General features: G+C 49.2%; 10 protein-coding genes across 10 annotated transcripts; 5 read left to right on the forward strand and 5 right to left on the reverse strand.

Annotated features, from left to right (window-relative positions):
* Positions 1-4: 4 nt before the first annotated feature.
* SNOG_08593 (hypothetical protein) lies at positions 5-314 on the reverse strand (the record flags this gene model as incomplete). The annotated part of the gene is made up of 2 exons (XM_001798850.1): positions 5-43; positions 66-314. 2 exons carry the CDS (start codon positions 312-314, stop codon positions 5-7), a joined length of 288 nt encoding a protein of 95 aa, XP_001798902.1.
* Positions 315-703: 389 nt separating this feature from the next.
* SNOG_08594 (hypothetical protein) lies at positions 704-2,063 on the forward strand (the record flags this gene model as incomplete). The annotated part of the gene is made up of 3 exons (XM_001798851.1): positions 704-1,309; positions 1,363-1,550; positions 1,601-2,063. 3 exons carry the CDS (start codon positions 704-706, stop codon positions 1,923-1,925), a joined length of 1,119 nt encoding a protein of 372 aa, XP_001798903.1. The 3' UTR covers positions 1,926-2,063.
* SNOG_08595 (hypothetical protein) lies at positions 2,042-2,357 on the reverse strand (the record flags this gene model as incomplete). The annotated part of the gene is made up of 2 exons (XM_001798852.1): positions 2,042-2,091; positions 2,279-2,357. 2 exons carry the CDS (start codon positions 2,355-2,357, stop codon positions 2,042-2,044), a joined length of 129 nt encoding a protein of 42 aa, XP_001798904.1.
* A 1-nt stretch (position 2,358) lies between these two features.
* Positions 2,359-3,679, forward strand: SNOG_08596 (hypothetical protein; the record flags this gene model as incomplete). The annotated part of the gene is made up of 2 exons (XM_001798853.1): positions 2,359-3,261; positions 3,629-3,679. The coding sequence occupies 2 exons, from the start codon at positions 2,359-2,361 to the stop codon at positions 3,677-3,679; spliced, it is 954 nt and encodes a 317-aa protein (XP_001798905.1).
* An 826-nt stretch (positions 3,680-4,505) lies between these two features.
* Positions 4,506-5,382, forward strand: SNOG_08597 (hypothetical protein; the record flags this gene model as incomplete). Its single annotated transcript, XM_001798854.1, has 4 exons — positions 4,506-4,993; positions 5,022-5,156; positions 5,178-5,256; positions 5,338-5,382. The coding sequence occupies 4 exons, from the start codon at positions 4,506-4,508 to the stop codon at positions 5,380-5,382; spliced, it is 747 nt and encodes a 248-aa protein (XP_001798906.1).
* A 1,195-nt stretch (positions 5,383-6,577) lies between these two features.
* Positions 6,578-7,152, reverse strand: SNOG_08598 (hypothetical protein; the record flags this gene model as incomplete). Its single annotated transcript, XM_001798855.1, has 2 exons — positions 6,578-6,737; positions 6,797-7,152. 2 exons carry the CDS (start codon positions 7,150-7,152, stop codon positions 6,578-6,580), a joined length of 516 nt encoding a protein of 171 aa, XP_001798907.1.
* Positions 7,153-8,544: 1,392 nt separating this feature from the next.
* On the reverse strand, positions 8,545-9,960 carry SNOG_08599 (hypothetical protein; the record flags this gene model as incomplete). The annotated part of the gene is made up of 1 exon (XM_001798856.1): positions 8,545-9,960. One exon carries the CDS (start codon positions 9,958-9,960, stop codon positions 8,545-8,547), a length of 1,416 nt encoding a protein of 471 aa, XP_001798908.1.
* A 1,676-nt stretch (positions 9,961-11,636) lies between these two features.
* On the forward strand, positions 11,637-14,243 carry SNOG_08600 (hypothetical protein; the record flags this gene model as incomplete). Its single annotated transcript, XM_001798857.1, has 4 exons — positions 11,637-13,260; positions 13,338-13,861; positions 13,949-14,105; positions 14,143-14,243. The coding sequence occupies 4 exons, from the start codon at positions 11,637-11,639 to the stop codon at positions 14,241-14,243; spliced, it is 2,406 nt and encodes an 801-aa protein (XP_001798909.1).
* Positions 14,244-14,471: 228 nt separating this feature from the next.
* SNOG_08601 (hypothetical protein) lies at positions 14,472-16,040 on the reverse strand (the record flags this gene model as incomplete). The annotated part of the gene is made up of 3 exons (XM_001798858.1): positions 14,472-15,033; positions 15,087-15,658; positions 15,717-16,040. The coding sequence occupies 3 exons, from the start codon at positions 16,038-16,040 to the stop codon at positions 14,472-14,474; spliced, it is 1,458 nt and encodes a 485-aa protein (XP_001798910.1).
* Positions 16,041-16,531: 491 nt separating this feature from the next.
* SNOG_08602 (hypothetical protein) lies at positions 16,532-17,471 on the forward strand (the record flags this gene model as incomplete). Its single annotated transcript, XM_001798859.1, has 2 exons — positions 16,532-16,561; positions 16,668-17,471. 2 exons carry the CDS (start codon positions 16,532-16,534, stop codon positions 17,469-17,471), a joined length of 834 nt encoding a protein of 277 aa, XP_001798911.1.
* Positions 17,472-17,700: the final 229 nt, after the last annotated feature.

The following is a 17,700-nucleotide window of genomic DNA, read 5'->3' on the forward strand; positions in this document are numbered from 1 at the left end:
CGGTCTACAACGTCCAATTTGTCTTTTTCGGCATCGCCGCTCTCTTTGACGATGAAGTGCCGTACCATGACGATGTCACGTGGTGTTGCACCGGCAGCTTTTAGGCATTCGAGGATAGATTTGTAGGCGTCTTTTGCTTGGGTTTCGATGTCGGAAGCGATGGAACCGTCGGACTGGAGACCTGTTTGCCCGGCAAGCGTGATGAGTTTGGATTGTGGGAGGATGGGTGTGACGCAGAGTTGGGAGTATGTTGGCGGGGGTGTTGGGACGTTTGGGGGATTGGACGCTTCGGGTTTAGAGGAGGCGGAAGCCATATTGATCTAGGATACAGATCTGATAAATGTCGATAGTTTTCTCGAAGTCTAATGTAGCCGAACTTTACACGTCTCGTTTGAAGATACTCGCGATTTGATTTCATGTGAAGATCAATGACGTCACGGTGCATTCCCATCCACCAACGACCCTCGCAAACAGGATAGAAGCACAAGACAGCTTACCACAAACCCCTGGCTAATCCGCTCTTTCCCATTCGCCGGCCGCCATGTCTTCATTCACATACACACGCCACGTCGATCCGACCGAATCAGAAGCTACGCCTACATTACGCAGAATGCGGGGAAGTCACTCCACCCGCATCTTTCCCTAATAAAGAACATCTCACACGACAAGTCTCGCAGCAAGTTCCCTTCTTCTCCACAACATCATGGCGACAGGATGGTTCAGCGCTCCCAAGAGCGAAGCCTCACCACCCGACATCCGCATCCAAGTCGCGGACCGGCAAGCCGCCGAATTCTACCTTTCCAACTCCCAGCCTAGTGGTTCGGGCGGGAACAATGCGACGTATGTTGATCGCACGCATTCAAAGACACATGTCAATTCTCCGTCACTGTTCGATGTCGGCATCTTGAAGGATACGCTGATTCCCTCGTTTACGCTCCATGCTGGTCTTGCGGGCATTGCGTATGGCGCCGCTCGCTACACTAATCGCGTGGAAGCGAAGGATTGGCTGTGGCCGTCTGGACAGGTCGCGAATGCTTGGTGGTCGGCGGTGGGAAGACGTGTTGCTGCTGGTTTGACTGTGTCGCAGGCGTTCAGTCGGTTGTCTTGGCATGAACGGGTTATGCTAACGGGCGTGACGCTTTGGGGTGGACGACTGTTCTATCGCATTGCGTCGCGCTCGGTGAAGAGAGGGGCGGACGATCCGAGATACGAGGTTGCAAAGAAGGAGGAGGGTTTCTGGGATAGCGCTTGGTACAAGGTGTTCATCCCCGAGGCGTTTTTCCAGATGATCATTTCTCTGCCCTTCACAGTGAGTCTGCCCCTTTGAAGAAGCTGTTGAATACATAAATTGAATAGCAATAGGCTCCCTTCCGCCATGAAGGCGCTGTCATGATGGGATATCATCCGTACATCCAAATGCTGGCCGTTGGACTATTCTCTTCGGGGCTTGCTATGGAGTCGCTCGCGGACTACCAACTCGATCAGTACAAAGCCGAAGGCGGCCGCGGTATTCTGAGAGAAGGCGTGTGGAGCATCGTTCGCAACCCCAAGTAAGGATTCTCACCACCTCTAGGTGAAGCTTGCGACTAACATCCTGCAGCTACCTCGGAGATACTCTCGTGCACCTCTCCTTCATAGTAATGCTCTACGGCTCCGATATGCTCGCACCGGTCGAGCTCCTCGGTCCCATCGCCAACTACGCATTCTTGCGATACTTCGGAGGCGACGCTGAGAAGGAAAAGCATCAAGAGCGCCGCTACTCTGCCTCGCACCCCGAAAAGTTTGCCGAGCTGGAGAAGTTCCGCGAGGACAAAAACTCCTTCTGGCCGCGCACCGAGGAGCTGAGCAATAAGTGGCTGTGGACTGTTTTGGGCATTGGAGGTCTCGGTGTCGTGGTAGAGGAGACGTTGAGGACGCTGCACTGAGGCAGGGAGTCACATTGGGCTAGGTGACTTTGGGCGATCGGCGTTCCTTACGTTCGCATGATTCAATTGTCCGTATACATTACTAGTGACTAATTCCACACGTGAAGACATGTCACTCAATGCAGTCTTCGACTCTCAGTCACACTATGGCTCTCTCCGATCATTACTTGCTTAGATGTCATATGTATCTGATTCACGCGCGCACACTTCAACGTTGCAGCATCCCATATATACCGTGGCTCGCTAGCACTTAGATTCCTTTCCTAGACAATCCTACAGACCCTTACACGATACAAAGGTACACATCAACACCAGCATTAAAGAATCCCGACAAGTTCGACTTCTCTACATACCATTGCCAATCTTCGAACGATTCCCTCTTCGACACGACACACCTACTGGCCAGGATTTCGAGTCAATCGCAGCAGACATCATGAGCTTTTGGGACAGACCCAAAAAGGGCAGTTCGATAAGAAAGGCTACCAACAGTACTCCTCCAAGTACTGGAGACACGCCGATGCATTCCCCATCACCAGGTCATGAACAATCATCCAGACAGTCGCAATTGAATCATCGAAATTCTCGACAGCCTCATGAAGGGGCGGCGATTCATCCAATTGAACGTTCGACACGTCGAAGTCCTGAATATGTCCAGGAGGCCCGTGCTGCAACATATGGTCAAGCTCCGGCATCAACGAACGGCGCTCCAGAGTACTCGGGCAGCGCGAGCCGACCACAGGGCTATGTCCCACCTTCGCCATTTCTACAGACTTCTTACAATGGCCCGCCAAGTCAGGCGAACTACCGGGGAAATACTCAGGCTTCGACACAACCTGCCTACCCGGGTTATGCGAGCCTGCTAAATGATAACATCCAGCCTTCGCCGCTTTCGCGCGACTCATACGTTGGACCGCCAAGTCAACAGAATTATCAAGGTAACACTCAAGCTTCAACACAGGCTCCCTCTCAGCCATACGATCAACAGGATCCATTCCAAAATCGTACGAAGTTGGACCCCAAAAACTTCAGATCCGAAAAGCAGATCAAAGGGGACAGAAAGGCTGAGCAGGCTAGAACGCGTGTACGTCCGACCCGTGAGCGTCAGCCTGTCGTTCCAAAACCACCCAAGAAAGACGATGATCCAAGGGCAGGCCGAGTACGCAAGCCTTATGTCAGTCCGTATCGACCACCTGTACCTCAGCAGAACCTGGTGCCAGCACCTACGCATGCCATGGCCCCGCAGCGTCCTATTCAACCCATGGCTGGCCAAGGGCCTGCGTCGTCGACATACTCCTTGGCACCGCCACCGAAAAAGCCAAAGGCCGACAAACCGAGAGTGAGCTATCCTAAAGCACCGGTTGAAAAGTATCCTTGGATTTGCTGTCACTGTAATCTACGTGGCAACAGACATTCTAATTTCAGGCAAAGGAGGGCTTGTGAAAACGCGGGACAAAGTGGAGATGTTTGTAACCATTATCGTTGTGGAGGTTGTATAGCAGTAAAGTAGAGTCTGATTCGGAAGATGCTTCTACGGAGAAGGTTGAAAGGGTGTGGCTTGTTGTTTAGAATTGCTATGTAGACCATCTCAATTATACACTCGGCAACCTTTTTCAGTCGGTGAAATAGGAGCTTCACACAAGTATGAAAAGACAAGCATTGAATTCACATCTCATTATGAGTGCAAATGTGGCAATGTCTTCCAGGCATTTCCCTCCTGCTTGATTAATTGGAGCTGGCATACCTGCGTCGATTGAACTGACCAGACTTTTAGTTCTTCTGCTATTCCGTAAATGACCATAGAACAATTTGATTCATTGACCTATTCAAAAAGAAAAAAAGGCCTGCACCATGTGAAGGGTGGCGGATCCGGTCATTCAAGCACGATGTTTGCAGTTTGGCGTTTGAATTCCGACTTGCCTAGCCTCTAAGATGCACAAAATTCAGTACAGTATGATCACGAACACGCTTTGAGGCATCCAAATTTGAGAAAAGGCGATGTCTTGTATTGGCGCAAATGAACTATCCTGACATCCTGAACAATACTGCCGCAGCTGTATTTAGATGCTCTTTGACGGAACGACTCAATGGACGCAATCATCGTTCAACAAGGTTAAATGCAGTGTCCGGGCACAAATTTTTAACTCTGCCCGACAAGATATACATGATTTCGGCCCAGATTCACTGGGGAGGTGCCTTTAGCGCTCAGTATCTTTTGTTCACGGATTACATCAAGGTACTCTAGTCGTCACTGATTGCTCAAGTAACATGAAATATTGAGTGTATTCTCGACCATATATTCACACTGCAAACATTCTTGGATGTCACGGATCACCCTTTACCGCCTTTCATCACAGGCTGCAATTCCATTTACCTCATTCAATATTATCGTACTCCATATATACCATAGCTCGCAGGCACTTGCATATCTTTTTCTTCAGACAACTATACATAAGCTTCCACGAGACAGGTTTATACGCTATTCTCAGCACCCAGGACTATTGACTGTTTCGATTCCAGTGGCTTCTACAAACCCTCTATCTTGACCTATCAACCAAGACACATCGGACTTCAGCCAGCACCATGGGCTTTCCCAGAATGACAAACTACAACAGGGGAAAGAAAGGGAAAGATGATAAAGACAAGAAAGGAGAAGGCAAAGATGACAAAGATAAGAAAGGAAAGGGAAAAGATGAGACAACGAAGTCGAGTTCTCCGCCAAGTAGAAGAAATACGCCGAAGAATTCACCCTCACCACGCACCGACAATGACATGGAGTTGTACGAGGATCCACCACCAATAGGAGCAACTCGGAACCAACAAAGTCGTGGACAGGGGAGTCAAGGGCAAGGATATCAATTAAACCAATTGCCTGCCGCACAAGGAAGCCAGAGTCAGGGTCATCGAAGCCAACAGCAAACGCAGCAACAGGGGCAGTATGGACAACAACAGGGTTATGGAAGTCAACAGCAAGGTAGCCCAACCCAGTGGGTGCAACCAAGTCAGCAACGAGGCCAAGCCTCAAGATCCCAGCAGATCTTCATCACCAGCTACAAGACCACTTCTGCCAGGTCAACGTGCTTTGTCTCGACTAAGCAGCAATCCTTCATTCACTATCGCATCGCAACCAGTGAAGCCTGTGGAAGAGAATGTACCACAACGCAAGAGGAAGAGAAATATGGAAACTTACTCTAAGGACATGGCTACTGATTGGAACTGCTGTAAGAACTCGAGGTGTGTACCACATTTACGCAGCAATCCCTATTCAACGAGAAGGTGCTCCAATATCACTGGAAAGAAGGTGAAGAACAAGATGGGTCAGCTTGTGAACGAGGTCTGTGGACACCAGCGCTGCTATTCATGCCCTAAAGTAGAAGATGAGGACCATTAGTCTGGCATGTTCTACATGTGCAAGGACGATGGTTTGTGGGACTTGAGGGAGAAAAAGATGCATTACTAGATCGAAGAATACTTCAGTCTAAATTATGATAAAACAATTGTGCTCGTCGTTTCCTACCGCTTTTCCAGGACGAGTGACTGAGTTGCGTGAACCAATTTGCCGCACGAATGAACTAGCTTATCTGGGAGTCAATCGAGTCAATGTTGAGATCATGTCTCAATTTCTTCATCGTCTACAGATCTCACTAATTGCAGTTCATTATGATATCGAAACTGCTTGGAAGCCAACAAGCCTTGCTTCTACGTTGTTTGGTTTAAGTTTGCGCGACGAACGAGCTCGACAGCACCGGAAGTAATGCTCGTCCCGTGACTGAAGACGTCTCAAAACGGAGCCACGTTGTCAACAATCATGACCACGCACATTGTGTGCACCAACGCAAATGGCAACGCCTATATAATTAGAGACGAGCATAAGTCACCATGTCTTGTTGTGAAAAATTTATCTCGCCATCTTCTTCAAACCGAGCCGCAATGAAAACTATCGGCGTGGCCTTCATCGTTGTCTGCGCCATCATCAGGCTAGTTATGATCATCGTCATACTCGCTAAGGGTCACGACGATAGACCAGGTTGAAGCCACAAAGCTTGGATCCAGCATCATCGGTCACCTGCTACTTTCGCAAACCAGAATTCTTTATACAATTCATGGTGAGGTTTTGCTAAAGCATATATAGGAGAGAGTAGTGTCCAGAATTCTGATAATGTGCAGATCTGGAGCATTGCAATGTTCAAATTTGGTACAAATATGGTGATTCTGTAGCTGTGTGTAAAAGTTGTTCCCCCAAATAACCTATATAACACCACGAGGGCTCTTCGTACCTTCCTATATAAAGAAGTCATGCATCACCTACATATCCATATATGCATCACCTACGTATCCATATATGCATCTATCGCCCATATTTTCTGCAAGTGCAACGTGCAATTCTAAACATCTTCATCAAACAAAGCATTTGATTTGTGCGTCATAACTGGTGTGAAAGGTGCGCACAAATACATCGTTGGCGCCAACGGTGCGCTGCTGATGCCCATTCTGCATCACCCATCGAATGCGGGCAAATACCTCCAACGGTAGATAATGAACACCTGTTAGTAAGCATTCTGAGCCTAAAAGTAGAATCAAAGGTCTAATATTACTATTGTGTCTATCGCTATTCCAATACGCGCGATAACCAGAGTCAGAAGAAAACAAATCGATTACTGGCTCGTGGCCGTCAGAAGGATGGGGCCTTGCTTCCCAGCCCAGCCATTCAGCTTGCATCTCAGTCCATCATATGGAGGGCCGCCGATACACGAGAGGTAGCCATTTGGAGTTCCAGGGCTGTTGCTCTCAATAACCTGGCTGGCTACATATATACTGTGGAGCATTTTAGTACCGAGGCACTCATTTCCCTAACTTCGAATGGAAAAACTTACCCATCGTCACCCTTTTTCGTGATCGTCAGCGTCCACTCCGCATCGGAGAAAGCACCCGCATCCGACAGCTGGAAGCTGATGTCTTCACTGCAAGGCCAGACAGCAGTCGAGACTTCCTGGTACTTCCAATTTGCGGAGCACTGGACTTGCGATGACGGAAGTACTAGTGTGAAGTCGAGGGTCGTGTTGAATTTGCGGCTGTCGGGCCAAGTGTTGCCAGGAATGCCAGTGTCTCGTCCCATCAAGTGGACATCCATGGTGGGGATAGACCATGATTCAACGGCGCGCGTCGCAAAAAGAGGAACAGATAAGGCTGGCAGGGCCAAGGCCATGGACAGAATAATTGATTGAAGCATGTTGAAGATGCGTTGATTAGGATTTGGTGCACAGAAGAGAAGGTTCAGTACAGATACTGAGAATGAATGCTAATACACAGGCAGTAGATGAAGATTATATACTTCGCCGGATGTATGTTCCTACCATTGTGTACGTGCGCTTTCTGTGCCGATTTGTTATCATAAATCAGCAGCTGGAACTTCATTTCGTGGCGCAGTATGTATTTTCAGCCCGGTGGCGTCAAAACGGCATCAGCTCATGTACCACTGTTGCATTATCACCTGGGAAAAAGCAATTTTCCTCGTATCGTGACCGTCAGCCCCAGCGTGTGCTACACGAGCGGACCAACCACGACTGCGAAATGAGCATCTCACGTGTGTCGGCAGTCGCCGGTGCAAATTCCAGTACAGAGCAAAATTTTTATGTCTAATCCTACAATGCTACCATCGCATTGGTAGGATGTCATGTTCGGGTGGTTGGAGGTTGCTAATCGATGTTTCAGTCGTACTCGTGTTGATTCGTGTCAGCAAGTAAAGACGCTCATTGCTGAACTTCGTGTAGGCTAACCAAGCTGCGCAAAGTCAAGAAGGAATGCGACTTCGTGATGTCATTCCTCACCCTGATATGTCCACGACCTTCGCGAATAAGCTTTATTCGGTCGGTGTGAGATGGAGAATGAAGAGAGAGTGTAAATACCTGATGCTACAAGGAAGATGGCATCAGAAAGGATGACGTCATTAATTTCGCGGAAGATCCCAATTTTGTTCCTCTTTCAATGGCGCCTCGTCACGTCGCAACGTTGCACATCACAAAAACTGCTCTTTTTGGGCGGCCCAATGCAATTGCGAGAAGGATCTTCAGTGAAAGGTCACCGAAGTTTTCACCTAATTCTGCTATTAGATACGCCGACAACTACCAGTACAAATTTGAGAAGATGTAGCAGTCGCCATTGAGTATGATATTCTTACACCTCATTGTAATTGCTGATTTGCAAACGTACTGCTTTGGTCTAACTCACAGTACGCGCAGCTTCCATTATCGCAATTCTTCATTGCACTTCTCATTCTTTGCCAACACATAGGCACTTCATCGTGTCTTGTGCATGTCATGTTTCAAGATGGTTTGATGCCGGTATTGGTCGTTTTAGCAGGGCTCTTGCTCAACAGTTAAATCGACTTACTTACACCATCAGAAGCCTTTTTGGGCATTTCGCATAGATACGCAGAATTAATCATTGAACCAATCTACGAAACGATTTGACTGAAGAAGCGCGACTAATGATCAAACTTGCTGGTCATATTGATGATAGCTATACCTGAGGACCCGGAAGTCTCTTCGGAGAGGATTTCCAATTCGTAACACTCACGAAGATCGTACAATCTCAGCATCATGATGACTTGTCAAACTGGTGATTAAGACGTTCTACCTTTTCTCTCTATTTCTTGTATCTCAAGATGTGGTCGTCCTGTACCTCGCGCAACCCGCATGTGCACCGTGAGTACTTTTGAATTAGGCGGTACTCTTTCGATTTTGCTCATTCTCGCATCCCCCATAGTGTCAAAATATCTTAGCTCATCTAAGTTGTGCTTATAATGGCTGTAAAAGTTGCTTTTCTGTATCGATAGCCATTCCTCTCCTTTGACCACTGTGGCAGACCAATGGCCATTCCTGAAGAAGAAGATGAATGCAAACGGGGGATATGGATCTTTCTTAAACTCCAGGTATCCTAGGATTGCGCCAGTATGAGTAGCGTGAAGGAACTGCGAAGCCGGGTCCCATAGACCTTGTGGAACGACTCGGGTGATGCGGACATCAGCGGGTTTTACTACTCGCATGACTGTGTCCAGAATCGTCGTGGCTTGCTTGCCCGTCAGTGATTTTACCGCAGTAAACTCAGTGTAGGTCACTTCAGCCTTCACGGTAGGGCAGTCTTGCGGCCGTGCTCTGACAAACAAATCTGTGCCGACTCTTCTAAGGTACACACCAGCGGGTTTACCAGCAGTACCAAGTGAATGTTTGACAGGAAATATGGCAAGTCCCGTGTCATCATCCCAGGCAAGACCGAGTTTGAGGCGTACACCCCTATTCGTGAGGTGAAAGTCGCGAGGCCGAAAGCTTGGCTCTGCGATGATCGAACGCATCTGACGGAAGCTCTTCGGATGAGTAGCAAGAATCCCCGTGAGTTTGTGATAGGAAAATGGCTCGTTCCACAGGAAGATTGAGTCATCCGCGTTCTCACTGAGAATTTGTTCCTGCAAGCGGATGAACGCTTTTGAGCCTTCTCCATACAGCATGGCCATGTTTATGTCAAAGATACCGAGCAGACTGTACGCAACGTCTTCTTCCCTGGTGGTTTTACGTTCGGATGCCCACGAGAAACGCTGTGCAACAGGAATTTCGCTCAACTCTGCCTCGTGCTTGAGGATAGCATCTGGTATGCCAGTTATCTCTGTGATCCGGCCAGCCATGGTCGCTTTGGTGCCTCGAAAATCCCACCTGCGACCGTAGAAGACAAGATCTTTGGGCGCGATGAGCTCTTGTAAAGTCCAGCCGCGTCTGAACCACCTCGACGCATTGAACGAGTATCCGCTGTCTGTGACATCGGCGAGATAAGCAAAGCACACTACAGCCTCCTTGTAGTATCGGAACATCGAATTGATGGCCTCGCTCAATTCTGCACTGCTAGCCTTGTTGATGCAGCATGTGTCGATCCATGCATATGGTAGCTTGTAACGAGAGGAAGCAGCTCTCGCGCACGTCTCAACAATCTTACTATATCCTGGCTTCACCAAGGTCCTCTCAGGTCGATCTTTTGGCGATACCAGCATTTCTTCGTATGTAACTTCATCCTGAGCGGGACCCCAGGTGTGCGATAATATCGCATAGTCTTGATTACTATCTGCATAATCTCGAACGTGCAGGGCCAAAGTCTTCGTATCGATCAAAATCATAGTTGGATGTTTGTTGTAATTTTAACCGCTGGTCATGAGCATGGCGGGGGTGGCGAGGGTATTGAGAGGCGACCCCTCCTCAAAACTTGAAAGTCAGCCATTATCAACACAGCTCAGCTCAGCTTCTGCTTACTGTGTATATGCATGTAAAACTAGCTCTTACCGGCGCGATCTGGTGTGAAGCTATGCTCGACTCGAGTTTCGTAATCTCGTGCCTGCGCCGTTGTGGGGGCGGCATGTAGAGCGTGAGTGTCGCGCCCTCTACTTTCGATCATTCCTGACACGCGTGACACAGTCTTCGTCATACAAGAAAGCAATGTGTCTTTTAAATTTCAGCCGATGTTCGAAACCAAGGGAAGGGACGTTTCCCTGAGATAATACTCTGCAAGAACCTAGGTGAGGAACACTTGAGCCATAAAGGATCGTATTCAGCAAGACCCGCGTTCGGATGAGAGGGTTAGATGACCAAGAACCTGGCGAAAGAAAAAGTTGTTTGGGTTACTTGAAGAAGTTAGATAGAGGCAGCCAGCAGGTGCTGCAGTAATCTGTGGGCGCATGTGGTGAACTTTAAAAACAGGGCTGTCGAACTTCAAGGCCTTCTCAGCACTTTCTAGCTTGCTTTGTACACATCGAGGCTATTCTAGCTTTCATATGAAATGACAACCAGTCTCTTATAGTAGTTAGAGAATAATCAGAGCGCGGACGAAACGCCGCGTTACCTAGTGTCACCGGGGTGAAAAGAAGTAAGAGATGTTATACAAGATCCCAGCATCGTGAGCCGTGGCTAACTATTCAAGTTAATGCTTACATATATGGTCCTGGGTGAAAATGCATTGCTAACGTTAGAAAATGTGTTTAGGATCACATCATTACTTGATCTTTTCAAAAGACGGAAGAAGCGCTATGAGCGAGAGTTTGAAGTGTCCAGAAGTGCAGTTATAACCGCCATTGACCTAATTCAAATGCTTATATTGATTCAATAAGGCCCTTTTGGAGCACTAGTTTGTTTACGCCTAGGCTATCAACTTTGCTCTTCCACTTTCCTGCTCTCAGCAGCGTCCCTTAGGTCTTATGCACTTTTATCAAGCATCGAGATTGTTCACAGTAGTTGTAAGAGCCTCGCAAGCTCCTCGACCCAATATCTATGTCCAGTGTTCCCAGCGTTGAGGTTTGACTTCTCACTCTCGGCTGTTTGTCTCACTCCGCGGTTAACTTTTCTCTCTTTTCTCTCCGCAGATTTCAGACATTCACTCCATCGACCATCTCTCCTAGCAATGTGAGTACCGCAGCCTACTAACGCCGGTCTCCGACATTTTCTCGCTTAGCTGAGCCGCCCGCACGAGGGCTTTTCTATGTTGAGGTTTCCTCTCGCGACACCACCACCTTTGCCCAAATCCGCTCTACCCAATTCCACACCGCACCAACCTGCGAATCGACGATTGGATTGCCACGACCCTCAATCATACCCATAACCTTCCTACACTCTCTATTCCTCCCACTTCATTGCCTCAATCAAATCCGCAGGTTTGGCACTCCTGTGAACTTCCGCAGCCATGACGCCGGGCGAGACGCTCCTGGTGGCCTGGGCTACACTCGTCACCTATTTCCTCATATCGCAGTACCCGCTCTCGCGCTATGCGTTTTCTGTCCTCGACTACGTGGGCGCGATCTTCCAAGCATACAAGGTCGCCGTTGTGTCTGTCAGTGGCGACCTTCCGGCTTCGCTTCACGTCCTTGGAGTTGGTCTCAATATCGCTTCATTCGCTCTCTACCTGATACCATTATGGTCTTTCCTGATGAGAGCAAAGAACCTGGGTGCGTTGACCCGCGATACGAACCAACTGGTTCGGCGTGTAGCCCATAAACTCGATCTGGCCGATGCGCGAAAGATCGCATCACTTCTGTCGCGCAAGGACCTGCACCGGATAACTGAGAATTCTCTCCGCCGTCGTATGAAGCATGTTCAAACTCGCCTAGACGCCACCCATTTCAAGCTTGTCCAACAAGAAATGCTCAACAATACCCTTGCCACCACAAACTCCGAGTTCCAAGCACAGCTTGATGCAGCTGCTTCAAGATGGCAAGACAAGGAGAAAACACGTGATGAGACAATTTCGAAGGCAAGAAACCAGATGGCCGCGCAAGACCAGACAATGAACAAATTGCGCGAAGAGAACTCGGAACTATCTACCAAAGTGAAAGCGCTGCAGCAGAAGAAAGACGAAGAAAAAGAGGCAAAAGGACAGTACCTGTTGGATGTCGCGAGCAAAGAGGGAGAGATGCAAGAGCTTCGTAGCCAGCACGCCACCGAACTTGCTAAGAAGGCGAGCGAAATCAAAGAGTTACATAACTCCCATTCCACTTCTGCAGCTTCCAAGGACGCCGAAATGGAGGTGGTCAAAGCAAAATTGACCCAGAAGCTCACCGCAACGGCGACCGAGCAGCAGACACAGCTCATTAAGCAAGCACAAAGTCTCACTGCGACGAACACTGAATTGCGCACTCGATGCGACAAGCAGCAACTGCTCTTGGATCAGAGTCAATCAAAAGCCATGGCTACACATGCTGACCACCAGTCCGCGATCGCGCAAAAGAATGACGAGCTTAGGTCTTTACGGAGCGATCATCAAGCTGCTCTTGCGATCAAGGACAACGCAATGAGGAAAGCTCAGGAATTACTTGACTCGTCCATTGCCGGAAAAGATGCCGAAATTCAGAATCTTCGCAAGCAGCAGGAGACTGCTCTCGCTTCTAAGGGCAGTGAGATCTCCGCTCTCCAATCTCGCATCGACGCATCAGAGAAACAGGCGTGCGAGAAGATTCGTGAACTAGAAGACAAGCTTTCCACGGCAAAGCAGGTTCACGCTGGTGAACTTCGTGACCTACACGCCAGTTACAAATCACAGATGCAATCGCATAATTCCGAAGATCGCAGCTCTCAAGAGCTCGACACTGTGAAGAAGAACTTGAACATTCTGGACTTGAAGTACAAGTCACAAACCAAACACCTCGATAAGGCTGCCAAGGAGTCTGAGACTGTGGCGAACGAGTGGGATCAATTCCTTGGTGCGATTGAGTTGATCGGTTCTCAGGTGCCTAGAGTTTGCACGGAGATCGGCAAGAAGCTCTACCCGTGCAGCGAGGAGATTTCACAGCTCATCAAGAGCGACGAAGACTGCAAGTTCCCACCTCAACATAACCATCTAATAACTTCACTAACAATCTTGCAGTGAGACCGAAAGTATACCATGTAGGTTACAGTGTCGCGTTGCAGATTCGTCGCGCGCGTTACAACATCGAGACGGTCTGGGAACATCACTACAAGTTCCTCCGCGCTTTCGGCAGAGAGTTGACCGCGAGGTATCCAGATGTAGCCGCACTTTCCAAGTCGGTTACTGACAAATTGCTTCCTGCTGTCTCCAAAGCCTCAGTCGCATTGCCTCCTGCCCAATCGCAACCGAATGTTATCACGTCCAAGACCGTCACAGCTTCGACGCCCAAGTCGAATGTCCCTCTTCCATTGATCGGCGCAAAATGCTTCTGTGGTTTCCAATTCCTCAGCGACGAGTCACTGGAATCGAAGCAGGACCACCTCGATAGGTGCGAAGACTTTCAGCGGGCGGATCAGGCGAGCAAGGACAAAACTCTCAATAAAGTTGGTCTTGGTCCTGTGGTACTAAAGCAGAATACGTCTCGACAAGAGGAGATCACATGCTTGAACTGCAAACGTATCTTTGCTTCATCGGCGTCGTCGTGGTTTTACCATACTCATCTCAAGGTAAGCAATGTTCCCTCTTAAACACCATAATGGCAATTCTAATATCTTTAAGACATGTAAGCGGGGCAACCCTAGTTTACGAGACAGTCCCGACTCCTCTCCTGTCTTTCGTTCTCCAATGCCGCATACTTCACCAGCCCCCTCGATGCAGAATGGCGCATCACCGGCATCGCATGTCCTGAAGTCGACGAAACCAGCTTTCAACCCCTCAACGCCTTCGTTTGCACCTTCGACACCGGCTTCTGTAAACAAGATACCGCCGACCACACCGGCGCAGACAGTGAAGTCTTCCGGCGGACTCATGGGTCGTAGCAAGTACGCCGACGATTCGTATGTTCCAAAACATCGCGAGCGTGGCCAGCTCATCGAGAAGCGAGTCTAAAAAGACGGACCAGAAAAGAGGTGGAGACTATACCAATCTGGCAGGCACCACCAAACTGGGTGTCGGGCGGATGGCGAGGTATAGGACGGCACCGAGTATCTGGATGTTCTGTCATCAGGCTCATATGCGGTTGCTTTCATAAGATGTATTAGTAGAAGAAAATGAGCGGCGTTATGCTTTTCCATTCAAAAATTACAGTTCTGAATGTCCTGTCCCACGATCGTGTAGTCAGAGCTCGACCTGCTCACCACTCTTCTCCCTCATTGCCTCCCACAGGCCCTGAAATCCCGCCTTGATCTTTTCTTCTTGAGTGATTATTTTTTCGCTACCCGATCTCTCTTTGATGGTTTGTTTCATGATCTTCACCGCCTCATTCTTGTGTGCCTTGAGATCAAACGCCTCGCTGTCCTGTTTCCACTGCAGCATCGCCTTCTTGAGCTTCTTCGCATCAATTCCGACATCTTCGACCATGCCGGTCCATAGCCAGCCAAGACGCTTGCCGTGCTCGCTGACCCACTGGGAGCGCGGGCGACGCACAGTGTCATAGGCATATAAGGCAGCTTCCACATCAGCACGGCTGTGGGCAGAGCGCAGAAGAGTGCCGAGGATCATGGCATCTTCGATTTGCTGAGAGGGACCCAGTTGTTGGAAGTTGGTCATGAAGTGAGCCGCGTTACCTTGCATGGCAACGAGGCCGTTGATGTAGGTTGGTGCGGGAGAGTGTTCGATTTCCGGGATGAGACGGAGGCCGGAGTAGCCACTTAGGATCTTTTGGGAATTGTCAGCTTCGCTTTCAGATGCATAAATAGGGAATTACTTACACCAGTGATACCTTCGCCACGCTTGAGGTTACTAAAACGCGCAGTGAGTTCTTTTACAGAGGTTGTGCGAGTGAACTGCGACAAATCATATGCCTCCTCAGTGTAGAAGCTTCCCAGGCATGTTGAGAAGCCCTCGAGGTATGCGTTGAGAAACCAGCTTCCCATACCAACGCGCTCAAAGCGTCGACCAAGATCGCGGTTACCATACTTTTGGCCAAGAAGCTTCTCTGCATCATCCGGCGCAACGTGAGCCACTGCGGACAAGAAGTTCATGAACACGGGTGCATTGGCGGGATGCTTCGCCCCAAGAACCTCGGAGCGCATCTGACCGAAAGGACCGTCATCGCCGATGAGGACGTCAGCATGTTGAATACTGCCATCCTGGAACTTGAGCTCAAGTGGGTATTTTGCGGAGAGATCTTTGCGAGTGATGGACACCAACGTCTTGTTTGGATGAAGACGAGATTCATCGGTACCGTTGAGCATCTGTTGGAGGAACGGCTTCGGATCTACAACGGTGACTTGAGGATGATGTGTGGTGTTTTTGAGCTGTGCCCAATCCAGCACCACGGTGTCTGCATCTGAACCTTGGCCCTGTACAAATCGCATGAGCTTCGTGTGTTTCGCAGCGCGAGCGCTAATGATCACTTACAACAACGACAACGCTTGGCTCTTCCGGATACCATCCTGATCGCTCAATCGCGCCTCCCGCTTCCTCATTCACAAGCGCCAGCGCATCATGGACCTTAGGGTCGAATCCGAAAAGTCGGAACGATGTTGGTGTCAAATCAAGTGCTGGGTCGAAGTACTGGACGTTAAGATTTGAAGAGCCCTTAAGAGCTTGCGCAAGAGTGGCGCTGGCAAGACCACCGCCATATATGGCGACGACAAGTTCTCGGTCATTCGAGCTCTGTTTTGAGGCTAAAGCTGTTGCGGCAAATACAGCCAAAATGGCCAAGGAACGTAGTGTGAACATGATGGCTATACTCCTTTACTACTTCTCGTCAATGCAGCAAAGCACATTGATATAATCGCATTTTAGTCGTAGCTCGTCGCACGTTCTCATCGGCGAAAACATCCCGCAAATGGATTCTCGGTGTTGGATCATCGGCAGTCATCAACGCTCAGCTGTTTTCTCGTGGACCTGAAGTGATGACAAGCTCCCTCTTTCGATTCTGTCTTCATGTCCCGATCTGAGTTCCGTGATGGACTTCCGATCAGGTCTAGTGCTGATTAGTCTTGTGAATGTCTTGGTACGGCGCGTACGGCCCTGGTCGGCAAGCGTAGAATCGCTGAGCGGTCTTAGGCGGCCTGGCTGCAAAGATCACAATCGCGATAGGCTGAAGGGCGAAGCTTAGCCATAAGATGAAATCTGCAACTGCAAATGATCGGCTCTAATCTCAGCTTTTCCAGAAATTACTTTTGCTTGGCATCATGGGTAGAGGAAATTGGAACCCCAGTAACGACATGTCCGACCTTTCGGGCAAGGTCATATTGGTAACTGGAGGTATTTGCTCGATGTTTTGTAGCTAGAAAGCAAGACTAACGAGAAAAAGGAAATTCTGGCCTTGGCCGTGAATCAATTCTAGCCCTGGCAAAACAGAGACCAGGCAAGATCTATCTGGCAGCTCGAGACATCTCCAAAGGATCCTGGGCTTCGGACTTGATCAAGAAACACGTACCGGAAGCACCAGTAACGGTTCTCGAGTGCGACCTGAGCTCCCTCAGCTCAGTCCGAAATGCAGCGAGAAAGGTGGCATCAGAGTCCAGTCGCCTCGACATTTTGATGTGCAACGCTGGAGTCGTCGCATGTCCCAAGGGACTGAGTGAAGATGGATACGAGATCCAATTCGCAACGAATCATCTCGGACATGCTCTGCTCATAAAGTTGCTCTTACAGATGCTTCGCAAAACCGCAAAACTCCATGGCAATGCGCGAATTGTCAGTTTGACATCTCCAGGCTTCGGTTTCTCGCCCAAAGGCGGCATCCAGTTCAACTCTCTGCACTCAGAACAAGACCTGGGTTTCGGTGGTCCACCAAAGCGCTACGGCCAAAGCAAACTGGCAAATATTCTTTACGCAGATGAGTTGTCGCGACGCAATCCTCAGCTCACGTGTGTGTCCATCGATCCAGGAGCTGCTAAAACAGAGTTGTTCACGAACCAAGGCTGGCTCATGAAGACATTTATCACCATCACGACGTGGATGCGCGGAGAAATGATGTGGTCAGCGGAGGAAGGCGCGTACAATCAACTCTGGGCCGCGACCGCTGACATTCCAATCAATGGCGCGCTGTATAAACCGATTGGGAAGCACTTCGAACCAACAGGGCATTTGAAGGATGCTGAATTGCGACAAATGTTGTGGGACTGGACGGAGGGCGAGCTCAAAGCGTACGCGTTGTAATGATCGTTGTGTGCCGTGAATATTCTAGACCTCTAGCATTAGAATTAATTCTTCCGCGATTGAAGTGAATGGCATTCATTGATGTCGATCGCTGAAGGATGGGAGATTGGACCTCAGAATGTCCCCACTGATGATCTTGGCGATGACCCGCTTTTTCCGGTGAAGCTGTGGCACAGCATCCTGCTACTTGCCGCTCTCCATCTCTATTCGAAATGCTGTTTGTCTGTCA

The sequence above is a fragment of the Parastagonospora nodorum genome (assembly GCF_000146915.1).
Source record: "Parastagonospora nodorum SN15 chromosome Unknown scaffold_13, whole genome shotgun sequence".
NCBI classification, from domain to species: Eukaryota; Fungi; Ascomycota; class Dothideomycetes; order Pleosporales; family Phaeosphaeriaceae; genus Parastagonospora; species Parastagonospora nodorum.